Below are 25,273 nucleotides of genomic sequence, written 5' to 3'. Positions count from 1 at the left end.
TCTCAAATATCAAGCATGAGATGATGGGAAGTTGAAAGGCAAAAACCCAACATATGTCCGCTCTAAAATTTACGGCAGGGAATTCTGCCATTCAGGAATTCTGTGTGTTCGAACCTCTTCCCGTTTTCTTCCTCCCTCAGTGATCAAGGTGGGAAACCAAGGGATCAGGAAGAAACAGCTGAGCATGGAATCCTTCCATAGCAAGTTAATTAGAGAAGACAGAAGACTATGGCGTTATACTACTTGGTATCTGTATAGTTATAACACATTCTATTGTGAAGCTTAAGTGCATTTAATTGGCAAGATAAACTCTTAAAGGAAGCACAATTTTTGTAATTTTATTTAGAGACCTCTACTTAAACACACAGAAGTAGCCCCAGCCTGTTTCAGCTCATGAAAGGCCCTGATTATAGAGATATACCATAGGGGGTAATTATGAGAACTATGGGAAACATACATGAGTATATATTAGTGGGTAATTCAGGTACATTAAATTACCAGTACATTAAACAATTTCAGGGGGTAACATTAATCGGATGGGTGCATGGGGTTTTTTTTGGCAATACAATTCTCCCCAAACGCATCTATTTACTTCCACTCTGTCCCATGTGCCATCAACTTCAAAAGTTATTTCCCAGACATTTCAAAACTGTTTTCTTTTCTTTCTTGTCCCCCCAGTTCTTCTTCCCATCCTGTCTTAACTTAGTGGTGACTACCTTGAGGTCAACTAAATTAATTGGCTTGGATGGTAATTAGGTAAAAAGGTAACTTTCCATAGCTCTTATAACAGATTAGACTAGGCTATGCTAATGGAAAATCCCCAAACCCCAGTGGCTCAAAACAACAAAGTTTATTTCTCACTCATACTGTAACTCTGCTGGGGGTCAAGAAGCAAGCTATACTTATTATAGTAGCTTAGTGACACTGGCTAATGGAGGCTGCATTTTGATACATCCTTCTATTATTGCAGAGAGAGAGCCTGATAAATTACATTTAAGCTCTTAAAACTTCTACCAGATTCTGAGAAGATGGGGGCTAGGTTGGTGGCTGCATACCTTTGGAATCTTCCAAAATTCTCACAGAGTAACTAGATGGAAGAAGAAAAAAAAGAACAGAAAATCCATGTACATTTACAATAAAACCAGGTGACAAGGTTTCCCCCAAAACACCAAAATACAAACGAATCGAGATAAGTACCAACAGCAATAAAAGCTTCATGGGCTAGTCTCTGTGCAAGGGGAAGCTGAGGAATGAGGTGGAAAACGTACCTGGGAAATGCAGAATCCCAAAATAGCTAAGAGATATTCACTGTAAAGCACTGACTCAGTAACTTAAGAACAGAGTGAAACTAGAAGGGGTTTTTTCCTTCAATTCAATAGTGAGTGAATCAAAGAGCCTCTAGTAAGAACAGAAAAAACTAGAATAGTCCGTCCTTGTGAACTCTTAAAACTGAGAGGCCAAGCCTCCTTTTTAGGTCAGGCTCCTACAAGGTGGAGAAACCTCTGGAAGTGCTGGATAAGATGTTTTACTTCCAGTTACTTGCCCTTCGGAGCCATGACAAGAAAACTGGACAAAAGATAGGAGTCAACTATCTTTGGATTTTGTACCATACTGAAATCTCTGTGAAAAGAGAAATAGTTGAAGTGAGGCTTATGATTGCCCCTGCCTTCTGCCTGGAGACACATTCCAGTCCACAGTACAGGAAGTGCATTAACAAGCAGAACCTGGCCACCTTGTAGAGCTGGGATCGGAGAGAGAGGTTGGAGATGAGGAAACTGAAGGAGCAGAGTAGAGAGAGGAGGGCCCTGCAGTGAGAAAGCTGCAGGTCTGCAGACAAGTCTCCTGGGGCTTTTGCTGAATTCAAGGTTTCACATCCTTAGAATCAAACTCCATGAGGGAAGAAAGCAAGCAAGCTGAATAGCTCCAAGACTGGCACAGAACACTTTTTATTTCTAACTGGTTAAAGTGGACAAGTCCTTACTCAACACCCAGGACACCGAGAGTAAAGACTCAGAAGAGAGTCGCTCCAAGGGCAGTGGAGCTGAACCAGCCCTAGAGTCAAGGCCACTGTAAATCCACACTACCGAGCCTTGCCGTGATCAAGCTGGTCCCTGGTGGCTTAGAGGGTAAAGTGTCCACCTGCAATGTGGGAGACCCAGGTTCAATCCCTGAGTCGGGAAGCTCCCCTGGAGAAGGCAATGGCACCCCACTCCAGTACTCTTGCCTGGAAAATCCCATGGATGGAGGAGCCTGGGAGGCTGCAGTCCATGGGGTCGCAAAGAGTTGGACATGACTGAGCAACTTCACTTTCACCAGACAACAGGTCAACCCAACCCCTTTTTAAAAGAATTCAACAAATCTGGCATTGTACCATGAAGGAATTTACAATGCCCAACATTTAATTTTTAAAATTACTAAATGTGAGAAGAAGCAGGAAAATGTAACCCATCAGGAGAAAAATCAGCCATTAGAAATGGACAGAAATGGCACAGATGATGTTACTAACAGTCAAGGAATTGTTTAAAAGCTATTATAAACATGCTGAAAGACATTTGGAAACAGGAACATCATGAAGAGAGAATGAAACACTTTAGAAATGGACTTTGGGGAGATAAAAGAAATACAATGTCAGGGGACATATGTATACCTATGGCTGATTCATGTTGATGTTTGGCAGAAACCAACACAATTCTGTAAAACATTTATCCTTCAGTTAAAAAACAAACAAACAAACAAACAAGAAACGTTGTCTTTTTTTTATTGGGTAGAGTTGACATATTTTTTCCTGTATTTTTAATTCATTTAACTCTTACTGTTTTATTTTTATCAGTGTTCCAGTATTACAAAGCTATCCTTCACCTATCACTGTTTTAATTATATCCTATAAATTTCATTATCAATCTTTTTTCTCTCCATTAATTTTTCTTAACACATTTCTGTAAGTTTTATAAGTATTTTACACCCAGGTCTTCAACATTTTTATTTTTGCCCCACTGTGCAACTTGCAAGATCTCATTTCCCCTACCAGGGATCGAACAGAGACAGTGAAAATGCCCAAGTCCTAACCACTGGACCATCAGGAAATTCCCTCAATCACTTTTTTGGACACTCTGAAATTTTGCTTTATGTTTTCCCTTTGCCTCAGAGTACTTTGACTTGCACATTTCGCCTTTGCAACAGAGCTCTTTGAGGTTATAAATATATATATATAATTTATTTTTTAAATTTATCTATTTATTTACTTATTTGGCTACACCAGGTCTTAGTGGGATTTAGTTCCCTGACAAGGGATCAAACCCAGGCCTTCTGCATTGGGAGAACAGAGTCTTAGCCACTTGACCACCAGGGAATTCCCATGACAGCTCTTCATACTGTCTTTTTCTTTTTAATTTAGTTGTTACTTCTACCTTGTCAAAACATGTACCGTTTGATACTCTTCCCCCACCCCAATCCCCACTTTCACTTTAGTCTTAGATCTAAATCGATTCATTGCTCACTAGCAATCCTTTTGCTGAAGTTTCCCCAATGATCTCCTAATTGGATGAGGCTTGTTTTAGAATACTGAGGAGTCATGTGTACAATATTTCCTGAGCTCTTGCATGATTAAAACTTTTAAAAACACATCCTTGATACTTAAAGGGCAGTTTGCTGCTGCTGCTAAGTTGCTTCAGTCGTGTCCAACTCTGTGCGACCCCATAGATGGCAGCCCACCAGGCTCCCCCGTTCCTGGGATTCTCCAGGCAAGAACACTGGAGCAGGTTGCCATTTCCTTCTCCAATGCATGAAAGTGAAAAGTGAAAGTGAAGTCGCTCAGTCGTGCCTGACTCTTAGTGACCCCATGGATTGCAGCCCACCAGGCTCCTCCGTCCATGGGATTTTCCAGGCAAGAGTACTGGAGTGGGTGCCATTGCCTTCTCTGAAAGGGCAGTTTAGCTAGACAGAAAACACTCCGTTCGTATTTTTTCTCTGAGTTTCTTGAACATGTTCCTCCACTGCTACCTCACTTTTTGATGCCAACCTGATCTTTTTGGAGACTTTTCTGGCCTTTTGGCCTATAGAAAAATCCCCCTCATCTTCAAAGGATAATAGTTTGCTAGGAAGTATCTCAGCTGATCATTCTGAGTCAATTTTCCAAGTAACAAGACAGGCCTATTCAAGACACGAATTCAGATCTTCTGTTTCCAGGACTTCCTCTTTGGATAGTTTTAAATATTAACTGTTTCATTGTTTTATCTTTTGGCTTCAAAGCTCCAATTTTGCCTGTGTTATTTTTCCTTGCCTATCTTCTTTGTCTGTCATTTTCCTTCTGGGCCTTTCCAGCTCTTCACGCTATTTTTGCTGTCTTGGCTTCTTTCTTTCTTATCTTCTATAAGATTTATAGCACTTGCAGTCATTCCTATTTTCATTTGGATATGCTGGAATTTAGTCTGCACCATCTAGGGTGATTTTACCTTTCTGTTCAAATTCTTTCCCAAGTTTGGGCCATTCTCTTTTCACGTTATCTGTTGTTCACATTTTCATTTTTATTCTGAGTTTCTAGATTTCTGATCTGTGGTATTCTTTCATAGCCACAACTGTTTCTTATTTTTTGAAGTTCATGTTAGAGGGTTGTTATAATTTACCTTTTGTTGCTTTTTACGTGAAGTATTTCATTAGCTTTAAAACTTATGATTCTCACTTTTCTTCTCATATTTGTATAATCAGCTCCTTTTTCTGTTTATGTTGATGTCCCTATAATAATGGGCAACTCCATGGGGGCAGGGGTAAAATGACGAGTGGATTGAGCGACTTCCTCTGTTTTTTGGTAGGAGACTCCTTGTTTGTTGGTTGGTAACGGAATTTCTTTAATAAGTAATGTCCAAGTGGTGGTGAGGTGGGGGGAGAGTTCTTCTGAATCTTTGACCTGCTGTTGATGGGCTGTGATCTTCAGCTTCTTGCTTCCTTTTTTTGCCTTCATCCATCAAGCTTAGAAAGGGTATCACTCCCTTTCAAGATGACTTCATCTTTTTCAGATGTGATATCTCTTCTCCTACTTAAACCTCTAAAATCCTTCCCTTGACTTCTCACTAGTCTTTGCCCTGATCCTCTAGGTCTCAAACCTGTTGCAGCATTTGTGTCCTCTGGATGAGACCACAGGTAGTTTGGTTTAACGCAAGTCCAACTTAGGTGCAGGCCTGTAGCAACAGAAAAATCTGGAGGATTTTGCAGGAGGCAGGTCACAGAGGACTTTCTACGGAGGCTTTTGCAATAATTTCAGCAAGGAATAAAAGGGTCTAAAGGAAAACATGGAGGGATGGAGAGCTAGGAGCTACTTTTAAGGGATTACTGAAGGAATAACCTAAGTTACTTGGTGACTGATCTGAGGTGGGAAAGCAGATATCTGAGTTCTGAGTTTGGGTTCCTGAATGAATGAATGGATGAAACACGAACTCTAGACAAGGAGGTTTGGGGAAGGGCATGGGAAGATAAGTTGCGACTGAAGTACCCCTGTGAGAATGCTGACCAACTCCAAAGAGAGTTGTGGCTGGAAACACAGAGCTGGGTATAACTAGTATTTAAGGAGCAGTTGAAGTCCAAGGCTAGATGAAATCATCCAACAAGAGGGGACAGAATCGGAGGGAAGGAGGAATGAGAACAGAGATTTGGGGCCCAGCAATAATTAAAGGGTAGACAGGGCAGAAGGCTCAGTAAAGAAGAAAGAATGAATGATAAATAAGGAAAGCAGGTGGAGAAGAAAATGGTAACCCACTCCAGCATTCTTGCCTGGGAAATCCCATGGACAGAGGAGCCAGGTGGCTACAGTCCATGGCATCCAGAGTTGAACACGACTGAGCGCGCACACACACACAAGGAAAGCAGGAAAAAAGTTGGAGGGAATGACTATCAGAAAGAAGACAAAAAGAAGAAGAATCACTGCAATGGATTAAGACATACAAAGTATGATAAACATATCATACTGATACTAAAAACCTAATTGCTTTCAGAGGATGCTCAGGGATCAACTTATCATCCTGAAAACTGGTGAATAAAGAGGAAAGAATCTATTTATTTCACTTTGTCTTTCCCAATCTGTTGATTTAGGTCCTGAAAGGGGAAAAGTCACAATTTTTCTTGGATATATCCCAAGCTCAGTGTTATCTTGCCTCCTGGGATAAAGACAGGAAAAGAGAGATGCTTTCCTGCCCTGGGCACAATGGCACGGGGACACAAGCAGCCCATCTGGGTTCAGAAGAATGTGCTAAGATGGGCTTTAAGGTGGTCCTGGGCAGGGCTGGAATCAGGTGGGGAAGCGGGGAGGGCAAAGCTGCCCAGAATAGGAAAGAGGATCCCAGCTGTCCAAGGCCACATCTCCAAGTGGGGTCGGGGGCCTGGGCCTGCAGAATTCACTCTGGAGGCCCCCGGGTCTGGCTCAGGATTCTCTGCTCAAGCATGGCATACCGCTGGAGGAGGGCCTCATAGACCTGGAGAGGTGGAAAGAGCAGTTTAGGATGGGGAAGGGAAGTGCCTCTTACACTTCTTTGTAAATTAACAGTTTAAAAACTTTTTCATCCTGCTCACTTGCAATTTAATTCTTTTGCTGGGCAGACAAAAGAGAAGTGTCAATTCATGAAAGAGGAAATGGTAGTCATTCCCCAACCTCTAGTTTAAGATCTTTAAAACACGGGAACTAAGACAAGAAACCAATTTTTGTTTTTAAATCTACAAAACATTAAAAAATTCTGAGGAAGGTGCCTGGAAATGACTGTCTCTTTGTATAGTTGGTAGAAGTTGGTGGTGCAACACTTTTGGAAATCACCTCAACTTTACATTTGGATAAAGGGGCTCAAAAAAGCCCATAGCTTTCGACCTGGTTATTCCACTCCGCAAAGCTCCCCTAAAGAAATAATCCTAAATGTATGGTGCTAGGTACACCAAGGGTCTTCTCAGACACCACTAAACATTCAGACTCATAAGACTACCGTGGGTTACACCCTGACCCTCAACAGAATATACTGGGGAAACATGAGTGCTGGCACAGTGGCTGAAGGGGCCCATGAACAGTTTGTACAGGTGTCCAGGGAAGAGTCTCTTTGCCTCCCTGCCTCCTTCCCTCCCTACCCCCCAGGTCACAGCTCAGATGCAAGGAGATGAAATCCACATCTTACAGATGCAGTAGCCTCACTTCCCACAGAAGTATCTCTCCCAACACCTCCGTGGGAAAGAGGCGTGCCTGTAAGAGGTCACAGCACTCAGGTAAGTCTGACTTACCCTTAGGTATCTGTGTTTTCCCACCTATGATGTAGTTTCCTCATTCAAGGCCATATGGCCGTAAGTAATGTTGCCTCTTGATGAAAGTGAAAGAGGAGAGTGAAAAAGTTGGATTAAAGCTCAACATTCAGAAAATGAAGATCATGGCATCTGGTCCCATCACTTCATGGGAAATAGATGTGGAAACAGAGGAAACAGTGTCAGACTTTATTTTGGGGGGCTCCAAAATCACTGCAGATGGTGATTGCAGCCATGAAATTAAAAGACGTTTACTCCTTGGAAGGAAAGTTATGACCAACCTAGATAGCATATTCAAAAGCAGAGACATTACTTGGCCAACAAAGGTCCATCTAGTCAAGGCTATGGTTTTCCCGGTAGTCATGTATGGATGTGAGAGTTGGACTGTGAAGAAAGCTGAGCGCCAAAGAATTGATGCTTTTGAACTGTGGTGTTGGAGAAGACTCTTGAGAGTCCCTTGAGTCCCCTGCAAAGAGATCCAACCAGTCCATTCTGAAGGAGATCAGCCCTGGGATTTCTTTGGAAGGAATGATGCTAAAGCTGAAGCTCCAGTACTTCAGGCACCGCATGCGAAGAGTTGACTCACTGGAAAACACTCTGATGCTGCGAAGGATTGGGGGCAGGAGGAGAAGGGGATGACAGAGGATGAGATGGCTGGATGGCATCACTGACTTGATGGACGTGAGTCTGAGTGAACTCTGGGAGTTGGTGATGGACAGGGAGGCCTGGCGTGCTGCGATTCATGGGGTCACAAAGAGTCGGACATGACTGAGTGACTGAACTGAACTGAACTGAATGTTGCCTAGTAACACTGTTGACATTCCATTTTTACTGTCTCAAAGGAAGCAGAGCTAGAACATTAACCAAAAGTCAAATTATCATGCAGAACAGGGAAAGGTTTTGTTAATCCTTTACCCACATAGGGTTAATTATAATCAAAAAACTAGAAGCAACTGCTCTTAAGACATGGAAAATGCTTGAGAAATGTGGTTCATCAGCCAGTCAGAATATTATGTAGTCATTAAAAATAACATCTAGGCACATTTTTAAGAATATAAATACTTGGTTGTAATATAGAATTTTAAAAGTGGATACATCTGAAAGAATGCTTTAACACAATCAGGCAAACAGTGATTTGGGGGAATATCTCTTTGAGGCATAAAATGGAAAGTGAAGAGAACTTGCAATATGGAATGTAGAGATTTGTAAAATTAAAATCTGTCAATAGAGTAATAGTTGCAGATATTCAAACAATAAAGTCTGTGGCTAAAGGGGCTAAAAGAAAAAAACCTAAAATGGACTACAAAATTATGTACATAGTGTGCTATATAATAAAATTAAACCCAAACCAAAAAACCAACAAGGGAAAAAGGGCCAGAAAGAAACACAAGCCCACATTCTTCCTCTTCATTCCTTTTGTTTAAAGCTCTTTTCACCTGTAGCTTGCACAAGTGTAAGCCTGGCAGTTCAGGTCAGTGAGTGTTACAGATAAGACATCACAGACCAGCAACACTGAAGATCAGGGATCCATATTTCCATGGGACTCACATATACCACTAGGAGGTCATGCCAATCTCAATTTGGCTTAACTGGCCCCTAAGTCAAGGACTTTAGCAACTGATTATGCAACAGGGCCTCTGCCCATGAACTCATTGGGGAACTAAGGGAGCCTTTGATCTCCTCTCCAAGGAGGAAATTGGAACATTCAGCTGAGCCTACAAGGAAAATACTGTTCCTGTCTTGAGTTTCCACTTGAGCATACAGGTGCGCCATAGAAGGCAAACAGAGGATGCTGCCCGGCTCTCAAGGTTGTTTACAATCCAGTCCTCAAATAAGTCACTTGTGCCAACAATCACAGGCTGTCACTGCTTGCCACCTAGTGCTGAGAAGGATTCTGAGGTTGCACTTGGGTTTAACGGTAAAGACTTCCATGAGCTATTAGCGACTGGTCATAAACAAGCCAGGGAAAGTGGCAGGACACACATTGAGTATTCGCCACCTGTCATGAGGCAGTCGCAGCTGTTTGTTACCCTAAAGCTTTCCCCAACTACCTTCTTCCTTGCTGGCCTCCTTCTAGAGAGGATAAAAGAGCAGCCAGACTCTACCCCAGGCTGACTGTATAACCAAGTGTCATCCGTTGGGGGAGTTGCGGGGAACAGAGTAATATGTTTCTCCCTGATTAGCAAGAGTGTGTGAGGAGACCCTCTCTGCCCAAAGGCATGCTCGGATTCCTGCCTTTGAATACAGCTGTGGATGGACAGGATGTTAGAAGCAACTGCAAACATCCTGTGGTCGTGTGCAATATACCTAGCACAGCACCATCCGATAGGGCAGCCACAAGCTAAATGCGGTCCTGGGAGCTTGAAATGTGACTGCTGCCGCTAGAAGAAAATACACACCAGATTTCAAAGCTCATCCATACACACACACACACACAGTAAAACAGCACACGAGCAACTTTTCTTATCAATTACATGTTGAAATGACAGTATTTTGGACATTTTGAATTAAATATATTAAAGTTAGTCACTTTTTTTTTAATGAGACTACCGGATAATTTAAATGACATACGTGGCTCTCATGATGTTCCCTTTGTCCACTGCTGATCTAGAGAACGTTAAAGAACCTGACCCAGAGCCCTGACACTGCTGAACCGCTGAACCAATCCTAGCAGCACCATCTGACCTCCTGTTGTATAATAAACCCGTGCTAGACAAGGATTCTTCTTAAGCCTCACAATGAGTAGGTTAAAAGCAGCCTGGACAGATGTCCCCAGTTCCCAGATGCAGAAACACAAGTTTGCAGATGAGGAGGCAGGTCAAGGTCATGTGAAGGTCACATGGGGAGGGAGAAGCATGATAAGAATCAGAACTCAAAGGCCCTTTATCTCAAGGCAGGCTCAACTGCATTGAGCTGCCTTTTAAACAGGACACACACAACAGAAAGTAATGGAAGCCTGGGCAGACCCATGTGGGCGGGTTATCTAGACACCTGGAAAGTAGGAGCTTCTGCTCCCAAGACAGGCGGGCAGACAGTTCTCCAGGGTGTTTCTACACATCTTGTGACAGCTTTTGTTCCTGACTATCTCTTCAAGGGTGTTTGTATAGCAAACAGCCTTGGAAGATGGAGAGACGGGAAATTGGTGTGCTGACCAGGATCAGAAAGACAATGACTCTTTTGAGGGCCAAGGCTGGACCGGTTTGTTGGCAGCTCCTTTATGATGCTGGGGGATTCCTAAGCTTGGGACCCCCCAGTTGGGTCACAGACACAGTGAGAGCACACTATCCACGTGGGTCCACTCCACACTGCCCCATGGCTCTTCAAGGCCAAGGAGCACTGATACAGACATGGAGCCTATAGCACCTGCGGTACTGTGAGTAATAAAGCCCTCTGTTTGAGTCGCCCCTGCTCTGGGGCTGCAAGAACCTTCTGCAAACTGGAAAGGTGGTGCAAACTATCTAGACTGCCCCTCGCTACAACTGCATAAAACTCGAAAGAGTCATCCCAGCTTCAGAACTTCCTGTAGGATGGGCCGAGGACTCCTCTGAGGTGGCCCTGCAGCAGCTCCTCTCCCACCTCGGCCCAGCCCTGCCTCTTTGCCCTTCCACACATGCAGATTCCAAGAGTGCCCCCGCATAAATCTCCTACATGTGAAAGCGTTAGTTGCTCAGTCGTGTCCGACTCTTCGAGACCCCATCTGCAGCCCACCAGGCTCCTCTGTTCATGGAATTCTCCAGGGCAAGAAGACTGGAATGGGTAGCCATTCCCTTCTTCAGGGGATCTTCCCTACCCAGGGATCGAACCCAGGTCTCCTGCATTGCAGGCAGACTGTCTACTGTCTGAGCCAGCAGGGAAGCCCATAAATATCCTGCATCCTCATCAACAACTCAGGGTCTGCTTTGCAGGACAGCAACCTGTAGCAAGTGGGGTCTGTGTTCCCCGACTGAGGAACCACACAGTTGTCTTGGATCCAGACTTCAGACCTAAGCGGTAGAAACCCAGCATGTCTTATGCTTAAGTGACAGAATCTTTCAGTGGCTTCTGTAACCCTGTGAATTAGAAGCAGGCACCCACTCCAAGGCATCAGAGCAAGGAAGACGCGCCTAGTGAGCCATCTGATCCCTGGGGCTACAAGATTAGAGGAATCTCTGAATCTCAGAGACAACCTGCTTCCTTTGCTCTATTTTTTTGACAATTAGAAAAAAAAAAAAAGTAGATTTCCTCTTCAGTTGAGCACATCAACTGTAATGTAGGTGACAAAGAAAATACTTACCTTTTGGAAATAAGAACCTAGATGGGTTTTTCACAATGCAAGTGCCACAAATACATTTGGATGGTCTCTTACCTGAGACGCTCCTGGGGTTGGGGTTGCAACTAATCTGGGATCTGGGGCTAACTTCACAGTCTCTGCGAAGGGCATGTCTGTTCCAGCTGCAAGGCCTAGAAGGGACAGCTCATTTTGTATCAGTGCATATTGCAAATGAAGGCGTTACCCGGAAATAGCATTTTATCTTTGGAGTGAGAATATGTTCTAAAACTGGATTACGGTGACAGTTGTACAACTTAAGAAAGTATTTTGTTTTGTTTTTCCTTTATATTGGCTGTGCCGAGTCTTTGTTGCAGCACACGGGCATCTCTTGTTGCAGAGTGTAGGCTCAGTTGCTCAGAGGCCTGAGGGATTTTAGTTTCCCTATCAGGGATCAAATCCGTGTCCCCTGCATTGGATGGTGGATTCTTAACCACTGGACCACCAGAGAAGTCCCACAACTTAGTAAAGTTACTGAAAAACACTGAATTGTATAGTCAAGTATGGGTGATGTTTTTTATATTATATAAATTGCACCTCCATGAAACCATCTTAAAAAGGGGGAGAAAGAGAAGAAAAGTTTCGCAAGCAGCCCTCCTTCTCAGCAGGGCCTAGTTTGCCTGAAGTGTGTATTAGGAGGCAGCTAACCTCTAACCTCTGACAGAGGGGAGGGTCTGCCTGCCTCCCCTCCCTCACGCGACTCCACTCTCCCCACCGCTCACTGCATTGCAGTCACCCCAGCTTCACAATTCCTTCTGCTCAGAGCCTTTCCACTGTGCGGAATGATCCCTCCTCTCTTTCCAAAGAAGTGGCCTCTAAGAATATCCCTGCCACCCCTGAGCACCTTCCGCTTTCCTCAGGGCATGCCACACTGCCACCACAGATTTAAGGTCTCTCCCTTCCTGAGATGGAAGTTCTGGGAGGCCAGGACTTGGTCTCCGCTGGAGCCCTGGGGTCTAGCACACTGCCTGCATCCAGGAGGCACTCAGTAAATGCTCACCAGGCAAAGGAGAGATGGGCCTGGAAAGAGGGAAGGCGGCCGTAGGTGGGCAAGGAACAACGAGGAATTTCCAAGCAAATTAAGGAGCAGTATCAGACGGAAGGGAAACTCAAGACCACAAGAGGGAAGGAGGGCCCACTAAAGATGCGAGGCCTGGTTCTCTCGCGGAATGCTGGAATATCCCAGTCCAGAGCTGTGTGGATGAGGGGCCAGTGGATGGTGGGGTGGCCCCCAGAGAGACTTCTCCAAAGACTCTGGTCCCCCTCCACTCACAGCCTGGCTTTGTGTGACTGGTTTTTGTCCCTAGACATAGCTGGAGAGAATGGATGTGGACATAAAGTGGAAACTGGTATTCCAGGACTTAGCTCAGGGTTTAGTTTTAGATGGCAGTACAGGGCAGTATCCATAGGTAACCTCTGGCAACTAAACAGGCACAGAAGAGAATTCCCTGGCTGTCCACTGGTTAGCACTCAGCACTCTCATTGCCAGGGCCTGGTTCAGTCCCTGGTCAGGGAACTAAGATCCCACAAGCCAAGCAGTGCAGGAAAAGAAAAAGGTGGCACAGAAAAATAAGAAAGGAAAACAGTGCAGAATAGCAGTGGAGGCCCCAAAGAGAAGTTCCCTTCCTGTTTTGGCAGAAGGAGCATAAAGTGAACCACTCTGAAGGCTGGAAGCTTATGGAATGGAGTTTTCAAAGTTCTGAGAAAAACATTTTAGAGTCCTTTGTCCAGCCAAGGTAGTATTCTTTGGGAGAGTGGGCATGTAAGCCCTCAGAAAAGTAACACCTACTGAATTTTTTCTTAAAAATGTATTCAGGCTGTATACTCTAACAAAACTAGCATAGAAATGAAGAAGGAAAAAGGAACTGAAGGGAGTCACCAAAAAAAAAGAAAAGAAAGACAAAGTCAAAGATAAGTGTAGATAAAAAGTCAACAGGATGTAAAGTTTGATTAAAAACAAGAGTCTAGAAATAAATTGCCCACTGATCTTTATACGGAGCTGGCACCATGTGGGATGAGGCACACAGGGGAGAGGGAAGGGAATGAAAGAATGAGAGTTTATTAAGAGAAGGCTACACTCCCTGATTAATTCTCAATGTTCAAAGAAAAAAACAATGTGTTAAGAAGTTAAGGATAAGTGTGTGAAGAATGGAACCGCCAGAAGCCCTTGAGGTACATGGGTGGGCAACCTGAGCAGGCAGAGGAAACGGCAAATGGACCACATGGGTAAAACAACATCCCTGTGGGCCTTTGCTGCTCCCCTAGTTTCTGCGATGCCTCTAGTTTCTGCGATGCCTCCATCAGAGCCATGCTCCCCCCATGGAGCTGTCCAGGGTCCTGGACTTCTCGGCTCTGAAGCATTCACCCTTGTGTCCATTTCCCGCTCTCGTTGAAAAGACAGCTCTGGATGTTATCTACCCCTCCTACCTACCCGCTGTCCAGACTCAGCCCGAGGGCCCTCAACCAATGTCTGAGCAGGCTTCATTCATTTAGGACTGTGTCTCTCTTTTCCAGTTTAAGTAAAGAATAAAGGCACAGAGGGTTTGGGAGGGGAGAAAAGTGAAGCCTGCCATGTTCCTAAAGACTGGGAACATCCCAATCTCCCCTTTCCACTGTCCTCAGCCCAGCCAGTGCCCCAGCTGCTTCCAGAGGCGTCTGCCCCCATCCATCCACCTACCGTGGAAAGCTCGGTAAGCAGAGCCCACACAGGCTGAGTTGGCGGTGTCTATGATGTACACGGGGGCACCAAACACATCTGCAAGCACCTGGAAAGGACAGAGGTTCTTACTGTGGTGAGTCGTATCTCAGAGGGAATGTGGACATAGACTTGAATTCTCCAGGCTCTCCTTTCTCATGTCTTCTGATCCCTTCGATTCCACCTCTACTGCCTTAAAAGAAGAGCATTTGACCATGCCACCCTGGTGATCCTAGGGTCAGGGTGACCTGGGAGAAGTCCCCATTGGAGGGCCACAGGTCTCCAGGTTGTCCCTGCACTGTTTAACCTTTTTAACAAAGACTGAATGCTTAGCAAACAGCCAAGGTGGAGACGGCTTGGTCTCTGACTATTACTAACAAGCTCAGACAAACCCAAACCAACAAGAGCAGGTCTGACAGGGATAAACATAAAGCTTTCCATGTAGGTCCCCCCAGATAAATTATATTAGTTTAAAACAGAGGATCTGTACTAAGAGGAGCTCACGTGGAAAAGACTCGAGATTCTTAGTTGATGAGAGATATTGGGGATGTGCTTCCCTAGTGGCTCAGCAGTAAAAAAAGAAAAAAAAATCCACCTGCAATGAGGGAGACACGGGTTTGATCCCTGGGTCAGGAAGATCTCCTGGAGAAGGAAATGGCAACCCACTCCAATATTCTTGCCACAGGAAATTCTATGGACAGAAGAGCCTGACAGCCTACAGTCCATGGGGTCACAAAAGGGTCGGACACGACTTGGCAACTAAATGACAGAATTGTTGATGTCCTTCCCGATCCCTTTACTGGGCTGGTGTGCACCCTCACCCACATGTCCTGAGTATTGGCTAACACTTCATGACTGCCTCTCAAAAGAATTGCTCTTGGTACTGCACATGCTTAAAAATGCAGAGAGTGAGACTGAACAGAAGGACTTAGATGCAGATTCTCTGGTCATTGAACATATCCAGGTGAACAAAGCCCCCAAGATGGGACCCAGGACTTACAGATCTCACAGTCAGATCAACCCATACATAAGCTCTCCTTGCCACATTGAGACAATCCTTACTGAAAAAGAACAGATTGCTCCTAAACCAGAAGAGGAGGTTGCACAAAAGAAAAAGAGATTCCAGAAGAAATGGAAGAAACAAAAACTTATGGCCCTGGAATAAATGCCGCAAAAAATAAATGCAAGTAAAAGTGAGAAAAAAAAAAAAAAAAAGAATTGCTCTTGGAGCTCCCCTGGCAGTCCAGTGGCTAAGAGTCTGTGCCTTCCAATGCAGGGAGTGCAGGTTTAATCCCTGGTCAGGGAACAAGGATCCCACATGCTGCAGGGCACAGTCAAAAAATAAATAAAATTTTTAAAAATTGCTCTTGGCTGAACAGAGGCTCCCTCTCACAGGAGGTTATTCTCACCTCTTCCCATGATAGCTAGCTGCCCCCCTTACTCCAAGGTGGAGCCAAGTCTGCAGCATAGCCCATGTACCTCATCTCCACCTGGGATGGAGCTGAAGCTGACTCTAGCCAGAACCACATCCTTGCTTATCCTTCTTCCCCTGCCCTGCCTGCTTCCCTCAATCCCTTCTCCTGGGAGCACTCTCCCAACAAATCAGTTCTAGAAGAATTCCCATTTCAGGCTCTGCTTCTAGAGAATCTTATCTAAGGCAAGTATGTTACACGTCAACAGTTGACACACTTACTCAAACAGCTAAGGCAGCCTCAGGCTGTATCTAAAACTGCTCAGTGTCCCAGGAAGACACTGACAGCCCCACGATGTGACGGCCTGGTTGTCAGATACCTGCAGGTTGATTCCACTTTGGGTCATATATTTCTAACACAATGAAGGACCAGAAAGACAGTGACAAAGTCTGGCTGCTGTATAACCAGAGGAATGGCTGGGAGAATCAGAGACGTTTAAATTGGAAGGGGGAAACCTTGAGGAAGACAAGAACACTGGCCTTAGATGTCAGAAGATCTGCCGTGAAAGACAGGCACTTTCTGTGTGACTCCAGAAGCTGATGCTGGGATCAGAGAGTGGAGCTGGACAGGGCAATGGATTTCACTGACTGTAAGATTGAACCTGTTCTCCATGTGAGCTGTAAAGAGCTGGCTTCCTGGGAAAGAATGAGCTGTAAGCTCCCCATCTCTGCAGGAGTGGCAACAGAGGCAGTGTTAACTGCTGAGTCTCTCGCTCTTAGAAGTATCAGACATGGAAGAGGCCCCAGCGCAGAGCTTGCTACCAGCACTTACCTGTAGGATGTCTCTGTTGTGAGATGCTCCTCCAGTGGCCAAAATCTTTGTCTTGGGCACTGTAAGGAAAAAGGAAAAAACAAACATAAAAATGGCCGTGACAATTCCCCCAAGGCAGAAAAGGCTGTTGTTCAGAGTTCTTCTGCCACAAAAGGCTAGCGTCAGGTCAATGCCTCTTGCTCACACGGGGCCTGGGGGAAGATCTGAAGCTGGCTCTGTCCACGTGGACTTGTGAGGCCACTGCCTCACCCACCTCTTGGGGATGCAACTAAAGAGGGTACACAGGATGGTTCTAAGGTTCTGGCAATGTTCCGTTTCTTTTTTTTTTTTTTTAATGTCATTTGTTTCAGAGTACAAGGACAGAGGTTTGTGGGGGGTTTTTAACTTTTCAAAATTATTTGTTTATTTACGTTTGGCTGTGCTAGGTCTTTGCTGCTGCGCGGGTTTTTCTCTAGCTGTGGTGCGAGGGCTTCTCATTGTGGTGGCTTCACGTGTTGTGGAGCCTGGGCTGCAGGGCATGCAGGCCTCTGGTTGCGGTGCACGGGCTCAGTACTTGACCAGGAATCGAACCCATGTCTCCTGCATTGCCAGGTGGATTCTTTACCCACTGAGCCACCAGGGAAGCCCCAGTGTTGTATTTCTTAACCAGAGTGCTCAGTGAACAGGTGTTTGATTTTTTAATCTGTTTTTACAGTTAGCTGTAGGAAGCATATATTCTGCTGCATGCAAGATATTTTCCACAATGAAAAATAATAAACTGCCACCTAGTAAAAGACATATAGTTCCACTTCAGGTTACAATGGAGATGCTCAAGAAAGAACATGCCTTGTACTGTAACAGTGAGAGCCTGCTGAACCAAAATTATATATATATTTATTTATTTAATGCTAACAGAAAGTGGTAAACGCAGGGAATTCTCCAGTGGACCAGTGGTCAGGACTTGGCACTTTTACTGGTAAGGGCCCGGGTTCAATCCCTGGTCAGGAACTAAGATCCCACAAGCCATGCGGCATGCCCTCCTGACCCACAAATAAGTTGTAAATGGAAAGAAGTGTAAATAAATTAATTTCTGGAACGAGGTGAGCCCTTAACTGCTGACTTGCCATACCTGTAGTACAAGATAGGTGGCGTAGTGACCCTCCGGAGGCATATAAACTGCCAGAAGAGAGACCCCGCCAGGCATTAGGTGGTGTTGATAGGAAAAAGGTGTCCCTAAGGCAGAGCTAGTCCTCCGCATCCCCACGCGTCCCCCACGGGCCGTCTAAGCGTGATGTGGGAGCTGGGGCAGGGCGGGAAGACAGAGAGCGCTCTGTAATCGCATAGTGCTTCCATCCCTATACTCCTGTGTCACAGGACTCTTTTACAATAAAAAGGCATTTATTTATTATGTAGGTATTTGAAAACAAATGTTATAAGCCCCTTTCAGCCTCCCCCATCTTCACCCTCGGCCACGAAGAGAGTGTCTGGGCTGGGAAGAGGGGAAGGGATGACAGCCAGCTAAGAAAACAATTCAGGACACATGGATGATTCCATGTTGGAAAAAATCAAACCATACTCCATTCACGACTGCAAGAGGAGTCAGCTGGGCGCGATGTAAAGCACCACGAAGGCTCTGACAGAGTTTGGGTTTGTATGTACCCTTTGTAGGTAAAACGGGAACAGGACTCCGGCTTTATAAAAATAAGCTCATAAAGGGGACTGAAAGAAAGTGCTCCCAGACGGCACGAGTGGTTAGCGAGAGGAGATGGGATTATAGGTGGTTTTCTCTCCTTTATTTTCGAAACTTGCTATTATAAGGCTGCTTTTTTAAAAAAAGTTTTTGGCTGCACCACAAGAGATGTGGGGCCTTAGCTCCCCAACCAAGTTTCAAACTCGTGCCCTCTACACTGGAAGCAGTCTGAACCACTGGACCGCCAGGGAAGTCCCTAAGGCTTTGTTGCTCTTATAAGTCAACCTAAACGTAATGAAATGTACGTGGTGGAAACGTAAGCTGAAAAGGAACCATGGCGTTAGCCCCGCCCAGCTGGGCACATATGTCTCCTGGTGTCTAAATACCAAGACAGGGATCATTCCTTAAAGGAAGCAGATGTAACCCAGTGGTTAAGAATCTAGAGTCTAGAACCAGACTGGCTTGGTTCAGAAGGTCTGCCAGCCTGGAACAAGTGACACAACACCTTGAGCCTTGGTTTCCTACTTTCGGAAGCAGGAGTGATACCCACCCCAGAGATATTGCTGTTAATAAAGATAAAGTGCTTAGGAACCAGGCTGGGCACACAGTAGACACTCGGTACATACTGACACCTGCTATGATCATGATCACCAGTCTTACTTCAGACGTCTTTTTATTCTTCTTAGACGTTATTAAAATGAGATTATGACTATTCAATAAAGAAATGAGAGGGACCTCCGTGGTGGTCCAGTGGTTAGGACCCAGCACTTTCACTGCCAGGGCCTGGGTTCAATTCCTGGTCCGGGAACTAAGATCCTGCAAGCTGCTCAGCTGGCAACATAATGCCTGCAGTCCATGCCGCCCTTGCGCCCTTTTAGGTTCAAGCGTGTTCATTCATGTGATCTTGTTTTGAGAGGAACTCAGCAGAGCTGGCAGGAGAGGTTTGATTCGCCCCCTTAAGCTTGCTAAGAGGATAAGTAACTTTACGCTGTTTGCACAAGAATCGCTTCAGAGGCTGGGAATGCTGACATGATCACACTAGTTCCCTGGAGCCCAGGAAGGCCTCTCCACCCCCACTGACTCTCCCTGCATCCTGGGCCAGTGAGGACAGCCCCCCCAAAGCGCCCCCTGCTGACAACGAGAGAGCCCTTCTGGCCAGTCACTCCTGCCCACCTCAGCGCTGGCCCTGTCCTGCTCACCTGGGCTCACTTCTCAGGGAACTTAGAAGCCTGTGGAGACCCTTGGGGAATTTCTTTTTACACTTTTGGTGGAAGAATGGAGAGGAGTGGGACAGTTTATAAAAGTTCCATTCAGTTCAGTCACTCAGTCGTGTCCAACTCTTTGTGACCCCATGGACTGCAGCATACCAGGCCTCCCTGTCCATCGTCAACTCCTGGAGTCCACTCAAACTCACCTCCGTTGAGTCAGCGATGCCATCCAACCATGTCATGCTCTGTCATCCCCTTCCCCTCTTGTCCTCATTCTTTCCCAGCATCAGGGTCTTTTCCAATGAGTCAGTTCTTTGCATCAGGTGGCCAAAGTATTGGAGTTTCAGCTTCAGCATCAGTCCTTCCAATGAATAGGACTGATCTCCTTTAGAATGGACTGGTTGGATCTCGAGTCTTCTCCAACACCACAGTTCAAAAGCATCAATTCTTCGGCACTCAGGTTTCTTTATAGTCTAACTCTCACATCCATACATGACTACTGGAAAAACCATAGCTTTGTCTAGACAGAGCTTTGTTGGCCAAGTAATGTCTCTGCTTTTTAAAATGCTGTCTAGATTGGTCATAACTTTTCTTCCAAGGAGCAAGCGTCTTTTAATTTCATGGCCAGTCACCATCCGCAGTGATTTTGGAGCCCGAGAAAATAAAGTCTGTCACTGTTTCCACTGTTTCCCTATCTATTTGCCATGAATTGGGGTTTATAAAAGTAAGTTCATTCTATTTAAAAACGTTGTTGAGGGACTTCCCTGGTGGTCCCATGGCTAAGACTCTACGCTTCCAATGCAGGGGGCTCAGGTTCCCTCCCTGGTCAGGGATCCCACAGGCTGAAACGAAGATCCTGCATGCTGCAACTAAGACCTGGTGCAGCCAAATAAATAAATATTTAAAAATTTTTTAAAACTGTTGTTGAGCTGTTACATCCTAACAAATGCCCCTGTGCACCGCGTGCTGACAGCCTGACATGTTTTCGACTGAAGACACCTGTATAACCTATGAAACAGTCTCACCAGCACCCCCGAGGCACCATGGCCCCCCGAAAGGTAACTACCAATCAACGAGACTTCCAACGACAGCAGATACTTTTGTCTGCTTTTGAATCTGCTGTGCACGGAATCTGTCACACATACTTTTGGGTCGGTTTCTTCTGCTCAGCGTTTTCATTTGTGAGACACATCCATGTGGCTGTGCTTGGTTGAGGCTGGTTTACTTTCATTTCTGTGTAGGATCACGTCATCTGAACACCCCATGAGGCACTTATCTGACCTTCGACAGACACTGGGTTGTTTCCAGCATGGGGTGTCACGCACAGGGCCCCAGGGAGTGGCCTCCTGCACGGCTTTAGTGAACACCTGTCCACATCTCTGTCTTGCATCTGCCGGGAAGTGAGGTTGCCAGGTGGGTTTGTACGCGGCTTTAGTAGATGCTGCCTAACAGGGTTTCAAAAAGGTTTACCTAGTGCCTACTTTAAAGCATCCTTTTTACCTGGTAGGTTCAAAGACATAAAATACACACTACATAGGACTTGGATTGTCGGTAGAAGTATCATGAGGAGACCCTCAAGCTGAGAGGATTCCAGGGGTTTCGACCTTCTCTTGACCACAGCTGCAGCCCAGAGGGATAAATACATCTCGGAAACCTGGACTCTGTGCTCGGCTGGTCCAACATCCTTCAGACTCTCCCAGACTGTTCCGGCAACATCAGTAGGCGGAACTCACTGACCTCCTAAGCTGCCTACTCCATGGTTCAGTTCTTAGAAGTCGCTCCCTCCCCATGGGTCTCTGCTGGCCCTGGTTCTGTCCTCTCCACTGCAGGTCTCTCAGTTCTGACACTGGTTCTACATCCCCTCTCTTCCCTGTTCAAGCTGAAATCCCCGGAGCTGTGCCCCACGGGCAGGGGTGTGCCCAGAAGGTGAAGGTTCAGTGATGGCCCCAGCCCAGACCTTTACCACCTGTATTGCCTGTGTCCTCAGGATCCCGAGCTTAGGACATTTCGTCTGCAGGATGGGGCTGAGGGTTACAGAAAGATCTCTCAAATCCTACAGTTCCTGGCCAGGAGATGAGGCTACTGGTGACAGAGCAGAGAGGCAGGAACAACCCACCTCCTAGTCTATGCCTGCCCACAGGGCCAGTCCACCTCATCCCACCACCAGGTCCAGGCTCTGTTTCCCTCCTGCAAAAACAAGGACCCTGTGATGGAGCCTTAAGAGTGTCCATGAGGCCTGGTCTGAAGGCAGAAAGGGTCTCAAGCACCTCAGTGTGTGAGCAGGACCCCTGGACCCCACTCCAGAACACAGCCCACTGGCAGCTCACTTACTGACTCGATAGCCCAGCGCCTCAGCATGAATCTTCTTGGCCATGAACTGTCCCTCGATCAGCGCTCGAATCTCTACATCCCGGGGGAATGCCGAGACCTGTCTCCAGGAGAAAGTGGACACAGTGAAGAGCTCTCATTGTCCACTCACACTGTGTGTGTGTGCGCGCGTGCGTGTGGTGTGTATCCGTGTGTGTGTGTGTGTGGTGTGTATGTGTGTGTCTGTGGGTGTGTGTGTGTGTGTGTGTGTGTGTGTGTGTGTGTGGTGTGCTTTTAAACAACAGCCCAGATCTGGTGCTCATGACAGGCCTCCACTGGAGCTCACCCATAGTGGTATTCTTGAACCACTGACTTTGCCTGTCAAACACACACACACACACACACACGCGTGCACACGCGCTTATGGTCTCATTCACCCCAAAGTGGACTTTGGGGAGTCAGAGCATGGGAGAGCTCAGGCTCAGTCAGTATGGGATTAATCTCCAGCTTATGGGATTAGCAGATACAAACTACTGTACATAAAATAGATAAGTAACAAGGATTTACTGTATAGCACAGGGAATCATATTCAATATCACGTAATAACCTATAAAATATATACAGGTTACATATTTTTTCAGAATATAATTTGAAGAAAAACTGAATTGCTGGGCTGCACATCTGAAACTAACACAATATCACAAATCAACTATACCTCAAATCAAAAACTTTTTTCAAGTATTTGTTTTATCACTGGCTGATTAAATGAACGAGGTCCCTAGAGCTAGCATAATTTCATAGGTATTTTTAAAATTTTAATAGTAAAAAATGGAGTCAACGTAGCTCCAACTGACCAATAACATACATACCTCACGGTTTTCTGCACTAAACCTATGGCGTCCGATAATTTCTGGGGTGATTTCCATGACATCAAAATAAAAACCTGAAACAAGACCAGGAAAAGATTAGCTATCAGTGGCCAAACATAAAAATCAGCTTCTCAACAGCTCTGGAAAAAAAGCAGGGTGAAATGACCCTACATCCCTGTTCCCTGGGCCTCCCATTCCCTGGAGGAGACCTGTGAAGATTCTAAGGTCCTTCTCTCCAGCAAGACAGAGGGCAACTGGAAAGGCCTAGGCTAGCTCCTCATGGAGACAGTTCTTCCTACACTCCCCCGGCAGCCCAAGCCAGGGGGCAGCTAGCTGTCCAACTAACCCTAAAATGCCAGCACAGGTTTGACCCAGGGAGGCATGTTCCCTCCCTGCTCAGATGGCCTGCCCCAATGCGGGGCACTTTTCCTAACAGGACCTCGTGTCTGGGGCAGAAAGCTGCACGTGGGGATGCACCGGGGCAGAGCAGACACTGCGGCTGCCACCTCTGATGCTGTCACTGGGAGCTTCCAGGGCACAGAAGATGTAGCTCTGGCCTGGTCTGCCACTCCCCGCCTCACTCAGATCGGGGGGGGGGGGGGTCCCACACAAGTTTTAGGCCCCATGGAGCAGAAGTGGAGACAGTCAGGGCTCCCCTTGGCTCCTCCCCGGCCCTGCCCCACCCCAGGCAGCTGTTCCCCTCACAGGCCCCCTCAGCAGCCTACCCAGGTTTCCGCCGTTCCCCATCTCCGTGGACTGCAGCGCCTTGGAGAAGTCGCTCCAGGAACCGGAAGCAGACTCATCGCGGATCTTCTCTCTCATCAGGGAGCCGTTCTTAAAGCTGCAGAAGTGCACACACAACCCTGAGGGAGGTGCTAGGTGCATTCGGAGTGGACCCATGGGCTTTGGGAAAGAGTCCCAGGTAGAGGGGCTGCAGGTCAGGCTGGACCCCACCCCAGCCAGTGCACAGCGAGGATCTGAGGTTCCGCCTCATGCAGCAAGCCCGGTGCACCTCCCCAGGAGTCACCAGAACATGCCTTGTCCTGGGGGCTCTGTCTACAGAGAAGAGTGCCACGAAAGAGTCCCAGGGAGAGACGGAGCTGTGGTTTCAGCACCTTGTACCCTCTGGACAAGGGCAGAACTGGCCAGATTTGCTAGACCTGCATATTCTCCAGTGGTTCCTGAAGCTTAAAGGCTAAAAACCTTCCCTTGGTAGCTCCCAGCAGGGTGCCAAATGCCTGTTTGGAAGGTGCAAAACAAACCCCTTTCATGAGAACTGTCAGGAGGCAGGATGTCCTTGGTTGAAGGTCCACCATATGCCAGATACATCGTAACATCACTATGAAGTAAACCTCTTGTTCCCCCCATTTTATGGGCAAAGTGTGGCTAAGATATGCTCTGGGGTCTGCCTCAGGCCACACGCAATACAGGTGTTGGGGATGGAATTTGTACCTGGGCTTGGGAGAGACTTCAGGTCCTGGGTGCTTCCCCCCACCCCACCCCCTCACCAACTCTGCTCTCAGCAAGACCAAGTGAGTCCCTGGGGTCTCAGGTGCCCCCAGAGCCTGCTCAGTGGAATGCCCCGGAGGCTCCACATGGTGCCAGCCCTGCCCGCACCTCCTCCCCCATACCCAGCCTACCACAGGAGCGCCATGTAGTGCTGGGAGTCAACCGGGTTGCAGAAGATGTGGCCTTCCAGGGCGGGCGTGGGCTCCTGGAGCCAGAGAAACAGCGTGTCGCTGGTGCCCAGGCTGACCTGGAGACAGACGGGCAGAAGTGAGGTGGCTCCGTCTCTGCCACTCCAGCAGAGCCGCCCTGACCCCCTCCTCGCTTCACTGTCCAGGATGCGGATCCTTGGATTAAACGCCATTTCTTCAGCAAAACCTCTGCTGACCCTCCCACACCAAAATCCAAAGTCAGCTCCCCGGATTCAAGCTAGCACGAATTCCGAGGGCTGTTTTTTTAGAACTTACTACAGCCACCTCTAAGTCATGGTTTGGGTGACGACTGTTTCCCACTAGAAGCAGAAGGGTCTGGGTTATGTCTTTATTGCCTGGAGGGCTCACAGTCCTCTGGCCCGAGGTCTGACCCTTCTGCCACTGTGCTTACTGTCAAGGCAGGCAGGGGACCTGTCTACTCAGCACAGGCAACTGACCTTCTCAGAGAGGAGCTGTGGGCAGGTCCTGGGACCAGGATCTCCCTCTCCCCTCCCTCAGCTGCCTTTTAACCCTGGATGCCCCACTGATAGGATGCTGCTGACACCCAGTACCCTGGTCCCCTGGGGCAAAAGGAGCTGACCGCACCTCTGGGAGGGAGAGGTCACCTTACCGCAATGTCACCTTCCTCCAGCCTCATGCCTGCCAGCGATGCTGAGAATGGGAGGGGAGCCTGTGGTTAGCTGGAGGTCGCAAGGGAGCCACTTAGCAAATCAGTCACCTCCCTCAGATAGCAGTGAAGCCCCCACCTCCAACCCCAGCCTACAAGCTGAGAGAGAGGCAGGAGCAGGGTGAGACGAGGGCCAAGGACGCCCCAAAGGCCAGGAGGTGAGAGTTAGACCATATAGAAGGCTGAGCACCGAAGAACTGATGCTTTTGCACTGTGGTGTTGAAGAAGACTTTTGAGAGTCCCTTAGAGAGCAAAGAGATCAAACCAGTCAATCCTAAAAGAAATCAACCCTGAATACTCATTAGAAGAGCTGATGTTGAAGCTG

General features: G+C 46.8%; 1 protein-coding gene across 4 annotated transcripts in view; it reads right to left on the bottom strand.

The window, feature by feature from the left end:
* Nucleotides 1-391: 391 nt before the first annotated feature.
* Nucleotides 392-25,273, bottom strand: part of XYLB (xylulokinase) — a 46,611-nt gene continuing 21,729 nt past the window's right edge. Inside the window, exons 11-19 of one of the 4 annotated variants that reach the window (XM_068981839.1) lie at nucleotides 24,892-24,932; nucleotides 24,204-24,319; nucleotides 23,289-23,404; nucleotides 22,564-22,637; nucleotides 21,719-21,815; nucleotides 16,511-16,569; nucleotides 14,250-14,337; nucleotides 11,612-11,706; nucleotides 392-1,087 (exon numbers count right to left, since the gene is read on the bottom strand). In XM_068981839.1, coding sequence (XP_068837940.1) covers nucleotides 962-1,087; nucleotides 11,612-11,706; nucleotides 14,250-14,337; nucleotides 16,511-16,569; nucleotides 21,719-21,815; nucleotides 22,564-22,637; nucleotides 23,289-23,404; nucleotides 24,204-24,319; nucleotides 24,892-24,932 — 812 coding nt within the window. In that variant the 3' untranslated portion in view covers nucleotides 392-961. Of the gene's footprint in view, nucleotides 1,088-6,100; nucleotides 6,462-11,611; nucleotides 11,707-14,249; nucleotides 14,338-16,510; nucleotides 16,570-21,718; nucleotides 21,816-22,563; nucleotides 22,638-23,288; nucleotides 23,405-24,203; nucleotides 24,320-24,891; nucleotides 24,933-25,273 lie in introns of those variants that run through there. The other 3 variants (XM_068981841.1, XM_068981842.1, XM_068981843.1) reach the window with 3 other exon arrangements.

Source organism: Capricornis sumatraensis, chromosome 10 (genome assembly GCF_032405125.1).
Source record: "Capricornis sumatraensis isolate serow.1 chromosome 10, serow.2, whole genome shotgun sequence".
Lineage (NCBI taxonomy): Eukaryota > Metazoa > Chordata > Mammalia > Artiodactyla > Bovidae > Capricornis > Capricornis sumatraensis.
Note: the sequence above shows the minus strand (reverse complement) of the source record. Positions and strands in the feature narration are given on the sequence as shown.